At 49.0% G+C, this 12,572-nt stretch overlaps 1 protein-coding gene across 7 annotated transcripts in view; it reads left to right on the top strand.

Annotated features, from left to right (window-relative positions):
* The window catches only part of TSC2 (TSC complex subunit 2), a 45,449-nt gene extending 35,633 nt beyond the window's left edge, over positions 1 to 9,816 (top strand). For 6 of the 7 annotated variants that reach the window (XM_077919187.1, XM_028706968.2, XM_077919186.1 and 3 more), the window contains 10 exons: positions 573 to 733; positions 2,402 to 2,904; positions 3,543 to 3,618; positions 3,826 to 3,912; positions 4,778 to 4,964; positions 5,499 to 5,638; positions 6,320 to 6,398; positions 6,863 to 6,954; positions 7,296 to 7,394; positions 8,237 to 9,816. In XM_077919187.1, coding sequence (XP_077775313.1) covers positions 573 to 733; positions 2,402 to 2,904; positions 3,543 to 3,618; positions 3,826 to 3,912; positions 4,778 to 4,964; positions 5,499 to 5,638; positions 6,320 to 6,398; positions 6,863 to 6,954; positions 7,296 to 7,394; positions 8,237 to 8,401 — 1,589 coding nt within the window. In that variant the 3' untranslated portion in view covers positions 8,402 to 9,816. Of the gene's footprint in view, positions 1 to 572; positions 734 to 2,401; positions 2,905 to 3,542; positions 3,619 to 3,825; positions 3,913 to 4,777; positions 4,965 to 5,498; positions 5,639 to 6,319; positions 6,399 to 6,810; positions 6,955 to 7,295; positions 7,395 to 8,236 lie in introns of those variants that run through there. The other variant, XM_077919188.1, reaches the window with a different exon arrangement.
* The last annotated feature ends 2,756 nt before the right edge of the window (positions 9,817 to 12,572 follow it).

Raw genomic sequence — 12,572 nt, 5'->3', positions numbered from 1 at the left:
GCACAAAGCGAATCAATGCTGTTTTCGTGCAAAGGACAGAACATTATCCAACCCTCGCTTAAAAAAAAAAAATTCAAGTAAAATTCTCATGTGGCATTGCTGCAGGTCACCATTGGTTGCTATGTTGGTGAGATGCTGTTAAAATGCCCACAGGCTAAGGCAGGAGCCTCTCACTTTGAATGAATCTCACTTTGAACGAATCTTAAAAACCTTGGTTAAAAAACAGCAGCCAATTCACTCTGAAGCATTAGAGGAAACTGGGCAGGGGTCTTCTGGCTTGGACAGTTTAGCAGATCAGCACGTTTGTTTGAGGGGTGTGTGTGTTTTGTGTGTGTGTTTACACAGCTAACTCTTGAATTTCTGCTTTGAAATAACTTTTTTTTATCTTGCAAGCTGCAATCAATATCCCCCCAAGCTGCTGCAGTGGTGGTCTTGTCTTTCCTTGCTGGTTTTTGTTAATTTCATTTGTGTGCCGAAAACTATGTATTTTTTAAGTTTGTTTTTTTTGGGGGGGGTGCGGGGGAAAACAATCTCTGCATGTGCAACTGGCCTCTATTTATTTCAATTGTCAGAATCTGCTGTGGTTCTGGAAGAAGGAAGCCCACCGGAGACGGATTTAAAAGACGCAGAGTCTCGCCTAGAATCTCAAGAGATTGAAGACTTCGAAGCTGTGTGTCCGGAGCAAGGCCTAAGCGAGGAGAAGGTGGTCAGATGCCCTGGGATGTATAGTCGGGTCAGTAAGCTCCCTTGCTTGATCTTGAGTTAAACCTGTCGGGGAGAACTTTTCATTGAGTGGAATGTCCCAGGGAGAACGTGACGTTTTTGCATAATGAGACGTTCTTGAACTTTCTTCAGATAAATATGCCTTTTGTGAGTTGAGTGTGCACGCATGCATGGGGTGTAGGTTTAGCTGTTCTTGTCAAAGAGGAGTGTAGTTTCCCTGAATCGTAGAGTTGGAAGGGATCCCGGTGGTCATCTAGTCCAACCCGCGACAATGCAAAAACCTTTTTGCCTAATGTGGGGCTTGAACTGAGGACCCTGAGCTTAAGAGTTTCAGATTCATATGCAACATTCTTGACCCAACAAGGTTGCCTCCAAGTGGTTTCATTTCCTTGTTTATTGGACCAAATTCACAGAAAAATCTCTATGCGGTTTACACATAAGAACACACACACACGAGAGAGAGAGAGAGAGAGAGAGAGAGAGAGAGTGAGTTGACAGAACTTTAAAACACATGTATGGGCTGCCTTGGACTGATGGGCTGTAGCCCAAAGCATGAAGAGGCTTTGGCTGAGGCTGCAGTCGAGCTTTCAGGGAAATTTTGATGCTTCTCTTCATGATCATCATCATCATCAGCTTATTTATAGCTTGAGAGACTTTGGGGTTGTATCCATTGCTGTACAAGTGGAATTCTGCTTGCACAGCAGGACTTCCTCTTCTCCTCTCTCCCATCCCCCTCTAAACGCTCCAGAGGGGAAGTCTTTTGCACGGTAACATAGGAAGCTGCCTTATACCCAGTCAGACCATTGGTCCATCTAGCTTGCTATTGTCTACACTGACTGGCAGCAGCTCTTCAAGGTTTCAGACTAGGTCCTTGCAGCCCTCCCTAGAGATGCCACTGATGATTGAACCTGGGACCTTCTGCAGGCAATGCAGATGTTCTGCCACTGAGCCCACAGCCCTTCCAGGAGCAGAACAGCATGTTGGATGCAATCCTATGATTAGAGCAGGTACAGGGAACCTTGGGCCCTTCTGACGTTGCTGAACTCTCATCAGCCCCATCAGCCAGTGTCCAAGGATGATGGGAGTTGTAGTTCATCAATACCTGGAGGGCCCAAGGTACTTCTGTATTAGAGCTTGGCAGCTGGTGGCCTCCTGGACACACTATCCAGTTGCCAAACCTCCCTCTGTCTTCCTTTTTTTTTTACTGGGCTGCTTGGGAAATGGAAACAGGGTTGAGGGTGGTCATCCCCTCTCCTCTACTAAGGGTGCATTCTTCTCCATATACTTCAGGCAGGGCTGCCATATAATCCTAGAATTGTAGAGTGGGAGGGGACCCTGGGGGTCATCTGGTCCAACCCCATGACATGCAGGAATCTCAGCCAAAGCATCCATGGCAGATGGCCATCCAACCTCTGCTTGAAAACCTCCAAAGAAGGAGAGTCCACAACCTCCCGAGGGAGACCATTCCATTGTCAAACAGCTCTTCCTGTCAGAAAGCGCTTACTGATGTTTAACTGGACTCTCCTTTCTTGTAACTTGAATCCTGCAGAAAAGGTCTAGCTTCCCAGTGCCTGCTTGGCCAGATGGGTTGCTGTCAAGGGTCATCTTCTCTCAAGTTACCTTTCATTAACCACGTCTTCACCTCCCTTCTCCCCTCCCTCTACCCCTGGCTTTGTAGTCCTCGTCGACATCCAGTCAAGAAGAGAAAGTTCTGAAACCAGATGATTTGGCCCCCATGGGCATCCCCATCGAAAGAGCCCGGAACTTGGAAGACAGCCGCGAGTTTGAGGCACTCTCTTTCCAGCCTTCCCAGCCCCTCAGCAAGTCCAGCTCGTCTCCGGAGCTTCAGACCCTCCAGGAAGTCCTCAAGGATACCGGCAGCGAAGAGCCGCCTGGGAAGCTGAGCAGTGACGGGAAGTCCAAGTCTCAGTCGGGACACTTGGAAGGGGAGGCGGCCGGGAGCTGGCTGGGCAGAGGGGAAGATGACCGCCCCCCTGGGGCGCCTAGGGTGGGCTGCAGTGCCCCTGTCTCTTCTCCGCGCTCCCCAACGGGCCACCGCCCCCGAGGGTACACGATCTCTGATTCAGCACCCTCGAGGAGGGGCAAGAGGATTGAGAGAGACCCCTTCAAGGGCCGCGCAACAGCTTCCAATGCGGAGAAAGTGCCAGGAATCAACCCAAGGTGAGTGAATTGAGCATGTGAAGAGGCTGCATCAGACAAGGGAGTACTCTTTCATTTTTCTTCCTGACCACATCAAAGACAGATTCGGTGTCCAGATCAGTGGGTCTCAAACATTTTGGGGCCTCCACCTCCTTGGTCCCATAAACGAAAACCCTAGTGCCCCCTACCCTCAGGGGTGTAGCGTGTTGGGGAGGTGGGGCTTAAGGGGCCATGACCCCAGGCATGTTTTTCTAAAGGGGCGTGACCAGGCACCCCCATGATGGGCTCCCTCATCAGAGCCTGGCTCCAGTGCACAAGAGAGCTGCAGAGACTCGTGCCCAACACCACCAGCCACAACTCCATTCCCGGGTCAAAGCTGTCCCTGGTACAGAGGAGAGTGACTGCCAGGTATTAAGCCCTGCTTCTCAGTGTCCTGGGAGCATTTGGCTGGCTAGTGTCTGAAGCAGAAGGCTGGCATTGATGGGCCTTTTCACCTGATCCCACCACATTATGTCTGAATTTGTCCAGTTGCTTTTGGCGGGGCTCACTTGCATGCTTGGCTATTGCTGTCTGTAGCAGTGGAGAGTTCTACATACTAAGATTGAGCTGAAACCTTTAGAGATAATGGAATTAAATCTATTTTAATGTTTCCTTCTTAGCTTTGTGTTCCTGCAGTTGTATCACTCTCCTTTCTTTGGTGATGAATCCAACAAGCCCCTCCTGTTGCCGAATGAGGTAGGTTTGAGCATGTCATTTAAAATATTATAGATAGTAGGGGCTGCTGCCCCTGCTTGCTCTGTTTGCCAACCCCACGTGCCCTCTAACCCTTTTGCTAACCCCCATACTTGACCAGCCCCTCCTCCCTTTTCATAAAAGATGCCTAGGTGGCTTTGACCATGCTTGCCGTTCTAAAGCTTTCCTCATTTATTTTTTGATTCTTAGACGTTTGAGAGATCAGTTCAGCTGCTGGATCAGATCCCCCCCTACGATACCCACAAGATTGCAGTACTATATGTTGGGGAAGGGCAGGTAAGGGCCGTGGGCATCAGCTTCCTGGATTTTTTTGGGCAGAAGGCACTCAGGGATAAGCTGTTCCCTTCAGGAAACTGTTCCCTTCTGCTGCCTGCGAAGTTTGAGGGACCCTGGATGCAAAAGGGCCTTCTCAGTGGTGGCCCCCTCATCTCTGGAATGGTCTCCTCTCTAAGGTGCATCAGGCACTGAAATTGTTAGGAGGTGAAGATGCACCACTTTGCCCAAGTCTTTGGGAGGGAGGTGAGCATTATTATAAGCCCCTTGGTTTAAAATGTTCCTCTTGCCCACTTCATTAAATTATTTGGTGTTGGTTATTTTAATCATTCTTATGCATATGTGATTTTTGGTTTTATTGTATTCTGCTTTAATCATGTTAGTATCTTTTGCCCTGAGATGACTATTTGCTGAAGGATGGATTAAAAATACTGTAAATATGTCTTCTAAAAGTCAGATAGTTGTGACATCTGACAGGAGAGTGTTCCACAGGGCGCCACTACCAAGAAGGCCCTCTGCCTGGTTCCCTGTAACCTCACTTCTTGCAGTGAGGGAACTGCCAGAACCACATTGTAAAATGGCCTTGCAGAGGATCCATTTTGTAGAGGGACAAAAGAAGCTTCCTTACATGGAGTCAGACCCTTGGTCTGCCTAGCTCAGCATTGCCAATACGGACTCTCCAGGGTTTCAGGTTGGGGTCTTTTCCAGCCCTGGGCCAGCCTTCTGCATTCAAAGCAGATGCTCTACCACTGAGCTACGACCCTTCCACATCCTAAAAAGGCCCCAGGTTTTTCTCTAGGTAAAATAATGTGGAACCCTCGAGCCTGTTGTCCACACAGCTGCTCTCGTGGTTTTGTCTCCACCCCAGAGCAATAACGAGCTCGCCATCCTTTCCAACGAGCACGGCTCCTACAGGTACACGGAGTTCCTGACTGGCTTGGGAACGCTCATTGAGCTGAAAGACTGCCAGCCAGACAAGATTTACCTTGGTGGCTTGGATGTGTGCGGGGAGGACGGGCTGTTTACCTACTGCTGGCACGATGACATCATGCAAGGTAGGCCTGAATGAGGGAGTGTCTCTGTGTTGAGGCTGGGTAGCCTTTGTGCCCTTGTTCTTTCAGGGATAGCGCTTCCCACTTTGCGGAGGGCTCTCTCAGAATTGGCCCAATGCAATTTGAAACCTAGTTTGTGCGGTGTGTAAGTTGAACAGTAAGTCCACTGTGAAGAATAGCGGGCCTGAGGGTGCCTTTAAGGGCAGCAGAGAGGGCAGTTGATGGGTTTGCCCCAGGGGGCAACACTCCCCCCCCCCCCCCAGGTCTCCTGTGTAAGCCCCATTGAGGCTTCCCCCCCCCTTTTTTTAAAAAAAAAACTTTCAGCATTGCTGCTCATACACTAAACAGACCTTCAACTGGGTGTTTTGGGATTCCAGCTCCCATCAGTCCCATCAGGACAGCTGTGCTCCCTTCTGCCCTGGCATTCAAAACATCTGGAGGTCACCAGGTCAGGGAAGGCTGGTCTAGCATATGAAACGTTTCCCCCTCCTGTGGCTTGAGACTCCAAACTGCATGTAGCCTTTCTTCCTTCCCTAGCCATTTTCCACATTGCGACTTTGATGCCCACCAAAGACCTGGACAAGTACCGCTGCGACAAGAAACGTCATCTGGGGAACGACTTTGTGTCCATCATTTACAACAATTCAGGGGAAGACTTCAAGCTGGGGACCATCAAGGTAAGGAAATGTGCCTCTGCTGAGCGGCTTGGGCCTGACAGATGGCCAGTTTGGTTCTGGGATGGATTTTTCCGCCTGGAGATCATGTGGGGGGATAGGAGCAAGGTTTTGCTGCAAGAATCACAACTCTGTGATAAATGCCATGTCTCCTGTTCCCAAACTCGGAGGATCCAGGGGTGCCCCAAGCATTTCCCTTTGCCCTCATGGCCATGAGCCTCGAGCTTGGCTTGTGTCTGAGAAAACTGCTCCATTGTTTGGCACCGGACGAGACGGCCAGACTCTTCCTACTTTGTAAACGCCTTCCTTTCTGTTCCCAGCTGCCAGTCGCTACACATCTCAGTCTTAACTGGGAACATCTGAGAACCTCAGTATCCCTCGACCTGGAAACTAAACCCTCCCTGCAGGCTGTAGGATTTTCCTCCAGGAATAGCAAAGTGTATTCTGTAATGAGCTTTTCACAGTAAACTGACTTGGGCTGATTAGGGGAATGAAAGCTGTTAAGGCCCAAACCCTTCAGCCTGAGGGAACTCAAACAGGCTTGCTTTGTCCTACCCTTGCTAAGGTGGCTGCAAGGGAAGAGAGAGTTCCCCTGCCTGTAAGAGACGTCTCAGGCCTAGGCATTGCCCCTGGGCCTCGCTGTCTCTCTCCCTGCCATACACCCTAATGTTCTTCCCTCTCCAGGGCCAATTCAACTTTGTGCATGTCATCATCAAGCCGCTGGATTACAACTGTAATCTGCTCACTCTGCAGTGCCGGAAAGGTAGGTCCAGGCCTCTCTCTTCTTTTCCCCACCAGAGTTCGCGAAGGGTGTTACCTCCAGAGATTTCCACTGGCCTGGCTGTCTCAGAGCCTTGGGAAGGATTTTAGCTTCTGTCTTGGGTGCGCAGGGGAGGAAACAGGATGTACAATTTCAGAAATAAAATTCTTAATGTTAACTTTAATTTTTTGGCTTTTATTCCTGGACATCTAAAAGCCACGTTTTCAGAGGTGTAGGGAGAAAAAGGTGTAAAGAGACAAGTTTGTGGAAATGATGACGCAATCTCTTACCTGACAGAATGCCTGGTTTTAATAATTATTTCAACTGTGTGATGTATTTTATTCTGTTTTATGTATTTTGTTTCCTGCAATGGCTTCGGCTACACAAACAAATAATATTCATACAATTTGTACAGTTATGGACTGAGGATGCTGCAGTCTCCTTCTCTTTCTCTCTCTGGTCTGTAGATATGGAAGGGCTCATCGACACCAGTGTGATGAAGATCGTTTCCGATAAAAACTTGGCTTTTGTCGCCCGCCAGATGGCTCTGCACGCCAACGTGAGTGCTCTTGTGGGAGCTGGTAACAGATCATCTTTCATTTGAACTTGGCAACTCAGCCTTTGGCATCCTGTTGCCCTCCAGCTGCTTTGGGCTACAGATCCCCTTGACCAGAGCCAGCACAGTCGCAGGAAGCCGGGGCTGATGAGAGTCCAGAAGGCCTGGAGGGAATCTGGTTGGCAAAGGTCCTGTCTCTCCAGCCTTGCTGGCTGATGGGAGCCATCATTCAAAATGGCTCAGAGGGAGTGGCAGGTTGACAACTTGACTGCTGCACTTGGATGGCGTCTTAAACCAGCCTGCCTGAGTTGACCCTCCTCTTTGCTTCCCACTGTTTCCCTTAGATGGCTTCTCAGGTCCATCACAGCCGCTCCAACCCCACAGACACGTACCCGTCTAAGTGGATTGCCCGCCTGCGGCACATCAAGAGGCTCCGGCACAGGGTAACACTGCCTTTTCTCTCTCTTAGTGTATTCCCTCGAGTTTCTTCTTCTTGTGGCATGTGACTCTTTCCCCTCTAACTTTAACACACACACACCCCATCCCCAATACAGGGGTAATAATCACAGAATTGTAGAGTTGGAAGGGACCCAGGGGTCATCTAGTCTAACCCCCTGCAATGCAGGAAACTTTTTGCCCAACGTGGGGCTCAAACCCCTGACCCTGAGATTAAGACTCTCATGCTCTGTCAACTGAGCTTTCCTAGGAGTTGTTTGGAAAATACTAGCTGGTCTCTTTGTAATAATAATAATAAATTTTATTTATACCCCGCCCTCCCCAGCCAAGGCCGGGCTCAGGGCGGCTAACAACCAATAATAAAAACAAGTTGAATGAATACAACTTAAAAACAAGATTAAAATACAACATTAAAACATTAAAGTGCAGCCTCATCACAGGAGGAAAAAGGATAAAAGAAAGAGGCGGAGGGAATCAAATTGACTCCAAGCCAAAGGCCAGGCGGAACAACTCTGTCTTACAGGCCCTGCGGAAAGAAATCAGATCCTGCAGGGCCCTGGTCTCATGAGACAGAGCGTTCCACCAGGCCGGAGCCAGTGTTGAAAAAGCCCTGGATCTGGTTGAGGCTAATCTAACTTCCTTAGGGCCTGGGACCACTAGGGTGTTGTTATTTATGGACCTTAAGGTCCTCCGTGGGGCATACCAGGAGAGGCGGTCCCGTAGGTACAATGGTCTTAGGCCCTGTAAAGACTTCTGAAAGCACTGAAAATAAAAGGGTTGGGGTTTTTTTAAGGACTTGAAATACGTTCTCTACTTTCCCTTCTTTCAGATCAGAGAAGAGACTCAGTTCCAGGCTTCTGGTTTCCCCAGCATGCACCCTCCCGCCCCAGCCAAAGCGTCTGCCCACCTTCCTCAGGACCCAGCTCCCACCTACGAAACGGGACAGAGGAAGCGCCTCATCTCCTCGGTGGACGACTTCACGGAGTTTGTGTAACGTCGGAACGTGTCCTGCATCAACTTGTCCGGTGGGCAAAGCCTTCTTGTTTCCCCCACCCATCCAGCTGCTGCGGAGAGGAGATTCCACGTTGGCGACACTCGGAGACGGGTTTCCCCGATCCAGGACACACCACTGCCGCTCTGGTGGCTCACGCTCCCTTTGAAAGCTGCTGGTCCACAGTCCTGTCAGGCTGCCATTCTCCAGAGAGGAAGGTGGAGGTGTCTTGGACTGCCATTGCTGTCGTGCGTTTTTTAAACTAACACTTTGAGGATGCGCTGCTATGAGTGAATGGAGGCAGATCTAAGACACACAAGATTCTCGTTGAAGGGACGGAAGAAAAGGTGTCTCAGTAGCCTGACATGAACTCCCCAGCAGCGCCATGAATGTTCCTGGCTGGATGAGTCCCAGGCCCCAGTGTGCATGCGTTTTTGCCTCCAGTTCATGGTGAGGAGGCCTGGGGGTTAGTGACTTCGTTTTTCTTTTCCCAGAGGATAATGGCAGTGTGGATTTTGCTGCCGGCGAGTGGTCTTTCCTGAACAGTTGTTCTTTGCAGCAGGTCAAGATGCCAAACACTGAGCTTGCGCAGAAACAATTTGGCCGTGCCCAGAGTCAAGAGACACTTTGGGCCGATTTCGCTCTAATCTATTCGCTGCAGAGTTGGGGAGGGAAGAGGAGCACGTTGGCCTTGAAAAAGGAGATCCCTGGCTTTTCCTTTTTAAATTGTCCCTCGCTGGAAGAAATTTAACCTCTTCCTTTCCTTTGCTGGGACGAGCTTTTATTGCCATTGAGGCCGTGGGCTGTGTCGGCCTTTGCCAAACTGGCGCCCTCCAGTTGTTTTGGATTGCAACTCCCTCTAGCCCCCCAGCCAACGTGTGCTGTGAGTTGTAGCCCAAAACATCTCCAAGGCTTTCTGGTCATTGCTTAGAGGAAGACCAGCCTTCCCCATCCTGGTGCCCTCTAGATGTGACTGGGAGTGCAGTTGGCATGGCCACTGCGGTCGGGCTGATGTTACAGTCCAGCGACACCTGGAAGATGCCAGGTTGAGGAAGTCTGACCTGGGCGCCACTTGAGTTGCGGCGGTGCTGCAGTAGAAGAAGCATGGGTGTTTGCCCTGTGGGATGTTCTGCTGACTTTTGCTGCCATCCTTCTGTGGTCACTGGCGCTCCCTTCAGGACTGCAGGCGGGCTTTCACAGGACTAAACCCAAGGGCCAGCAATGATGTGAAGGTTTGATTTGTAGCTAGTCTTCCTTGGAAATAGCAAATGGTACAGAAGGTAAAGCCTTCCTTTACTGGGATTTTAAAAGGGGGGTCACCTAAAGATGACTGGATGTCACTTTCCTTTGTATCCATCTTGTTTGGCAAACGTCTTACAACACACTTAATGAAATAAAGTGTTTCTTTGACAACCAGATTTCCAGTTGACATCTTGCACCATTTGTAACGTTCTCCTTCCAGTGTGATTAAATGTCGGATCACCTCTATCTATATGCTTCCTGACACTCTCAGAGGACTCTTAAGATGTTAGTGAGACAGGGCTTACCCTTGCAGAAGCCATGCTGGTTTTGCTTCAGCAAGGCTTGTTTTTCTGTATGCCTTGTAATTCTGTCTTTAATAATGCTTTCCACCAGTTTCCCTGTAATAAATGTTAAGCTAATTTGTTTTAATAATTGGTGATACACTGGCCACTTTATGGTCTTCGTATGGAAACTGATATTGGAGACAAGTTGCATATTTTTGTAGAAGATCAGCAATTTTACATCAGAATTCTCTAAGAACTCTTCAGGGGTTGCTGTTCAGACCACATTTGTGAGTAAGGCCTAGAATTCCGCCTTACTAGTCACCACTATTCATTCCTCATGCGAAGCTCAGGTGAAACTTTGTTCCAGCACAGGGGGACTGCTCTACATCTTCCACCATGAAGACAAACGTGAAGAATTTGTTTAGCTTCTCTGCAGCCTCCCTTTCTTCTTTTAGCACACCTTTGACCCCCCTTGTTCAAAATCTACATGCCTCCTTTGCTGGTCTCCTGCTGCTAATGTATTTAAATAATTTTTTGTTGATGGTCCTTGTGCTTTTAGCAACGTGCTCAATTTCTTTGTTTCTGTATCTCTTATTGTCTGTTTGCATTTCTTCTGCTGAAGTTTGTGTTCCTTTTGGTTCTTATTTGGACAAGACTTCTATTTTCTGAAGGAATCCTTTTCTTACCTCATCTAATAGCTTCTTTGACTTCGGTTGTTAATCACGCTGGTGTTCTCTTGGCCTTCATGGTAACTTCCCTGGGCTGCGGTGTGCATTCTAGCCATGTTTCTAATATCTTGGTTTTATAACCCTCCCCCCAATAATTTTGGAGAGGCTTAACCCTTTTGACTTTGTCTTGAAAGTTCCTTTTTACCAGTCCCCTCATTTTTTGCAAGTTTACTCCTTTGAAGTAAAATGTGACCATGTTGTATTTTCTTGGCCATTGCCTATTTACATATATGCTGAACTGGATAGTACTGTGCTCACTGTTCCCAGTGAGTTCAACAACACTTACATCTTGCACCTGGGCACCACTTAAAAGCAAGTCCAGGGTTGCTGCCTTTCTGGTTCCTTGAGCTGCTGTTTTGAAAGATTGCCTCCTTCCCTACAGACCTTCAGGTGTTATTAAGATCAGCAGAGGGAGTCCTCTTGGTCGTTCCACTGCACTCAGAAGCTTGTGTGTCATGGCCCAGCTGAAGACATCATCTGTGGCTGTCCTAAAGTTTAGGAATCTCCTCCCTACAAAAGTAAGTGATGCAGCTTTTGGTGAAAGCTTTACCCTGGTCTTTGACATCTGATATGTATATGTTTTTAAGGCCCACCTAATTTATGTGATTCTAGGGTGTTTTAAACTGTTTTTAACATTGTGTTTTAGTTGTTGCAATCCTGGGACCTTAGTGTGAAGGGCGAATATGCAGGTGGTGATTCTAAGGCACACTCATTTAGGGTTTTTAGAAATGTTACCTCTTAGTTGTGACTGGAACACAAATATGGCCACTGTATTTGTGGGTTAATGAAGTCGCCCAGTGTTGGTTGCCCATGGAAAGAGTCCCTTCTAATGGACAATTTCCCTCTTCCTTGGAGTGACACCCTCCTTTCTCGAGATCCACCTTTTCTGTGGTGGTGGTAGAGCTGTTACTCTAAAAGTAAAGTGCTGCTGTTATGTCCCTGAAGGCCTTGCCTACCTTCAACCTCTCATCTTCTTTGGGTCAGCCACCTTGGCCTCAAGGTGTCATAAACTGGTAGGACAATGGGGAGGAGGAAGAGGATCCCGGCGAGGGGTGCAGCTGTGACTGGGACCCACTGGGGCAAGCCACGGATGGGAAAGGAGAGGTTGGGGTTGTGGAAAGTACACATGGAGTGGCAGAGGGTGGCGCGGGAATGAGGGTCAGTATGCAGGGACCAGAAGAGCAGGGCTCCTCATCGGAGCCAGAGGCCCGTCTCCCATTACCAAGGTGGGCTTTGAGGTGTATAGAGCAGTGGGAGGTGTGCTCAAGGAGGCTGAGGCAGGAAGGACCCACTGCCCAGGTGGGGCTCATTAGCTCGGGAAGGAGGTGTGTGAGTCCTTGACTGGAGCAGGTGAGGCTCACCTGCCTCATCCAGCCCAGATGCTGCAATCCACTTGCAAGGTATAAAGGGGGAGCCAGAGCTGAGCTGCTTTGTCTGCTTAACTGCCTATGTTGACGGACCTCGGCTTGGATGGTCTAGGACTTCTATGGGACTGTGCCTTGGGTTTGACTCTAGACTGTGTTTCCCGATTGCTAGACTTTGGACTTGGCTTTGGACTTGACCATTGGGACTTAGACCGTTCCTGACCGTTGGGACTTTGTTTACGTGGATTGACCGTCGGACCGTGTTTCCCGACGGTTGAATTGTAGACTTGACATACTGTATATGCCAGCGGGACTTGCTGCCAGGGGACACAAGGGGGCAGACGTGTCCTATGATGGCCAGGCACTCACTGCATCCAGTGCCTACCCATGACTTCTGTCCCGTAGGGCAGACAGTTGTACAAGTAACATTCTGTGGAGTGCACTCAGCACCCCACCCGGCTTTCTAATTGCATACCTCTTGTTTGAGTTTGCGAACTTGGGTGTGGGTTGCTATTTATTGGGTTTCAATTAAATTCACTTTAGCAAGACACTTCCA

The sequence above is a fragment of the Podarcis muralis genome, chromosome 14, assembly GCF_964188315.1.
Source record: "Podarcis muralis chromosome 14, rPodMur119.hap1.1, whole genome shotgun sequence".
NCBI classification, from domain to species: Eukaryota; Metazoa; Chordata; class Lepidosauria; order Squamata; family Lacertidae; genus Podarcis; species Podarcis muralis.
This window is presented reverse-complemented; position numbering and strand designations above follow the sequence as displayed.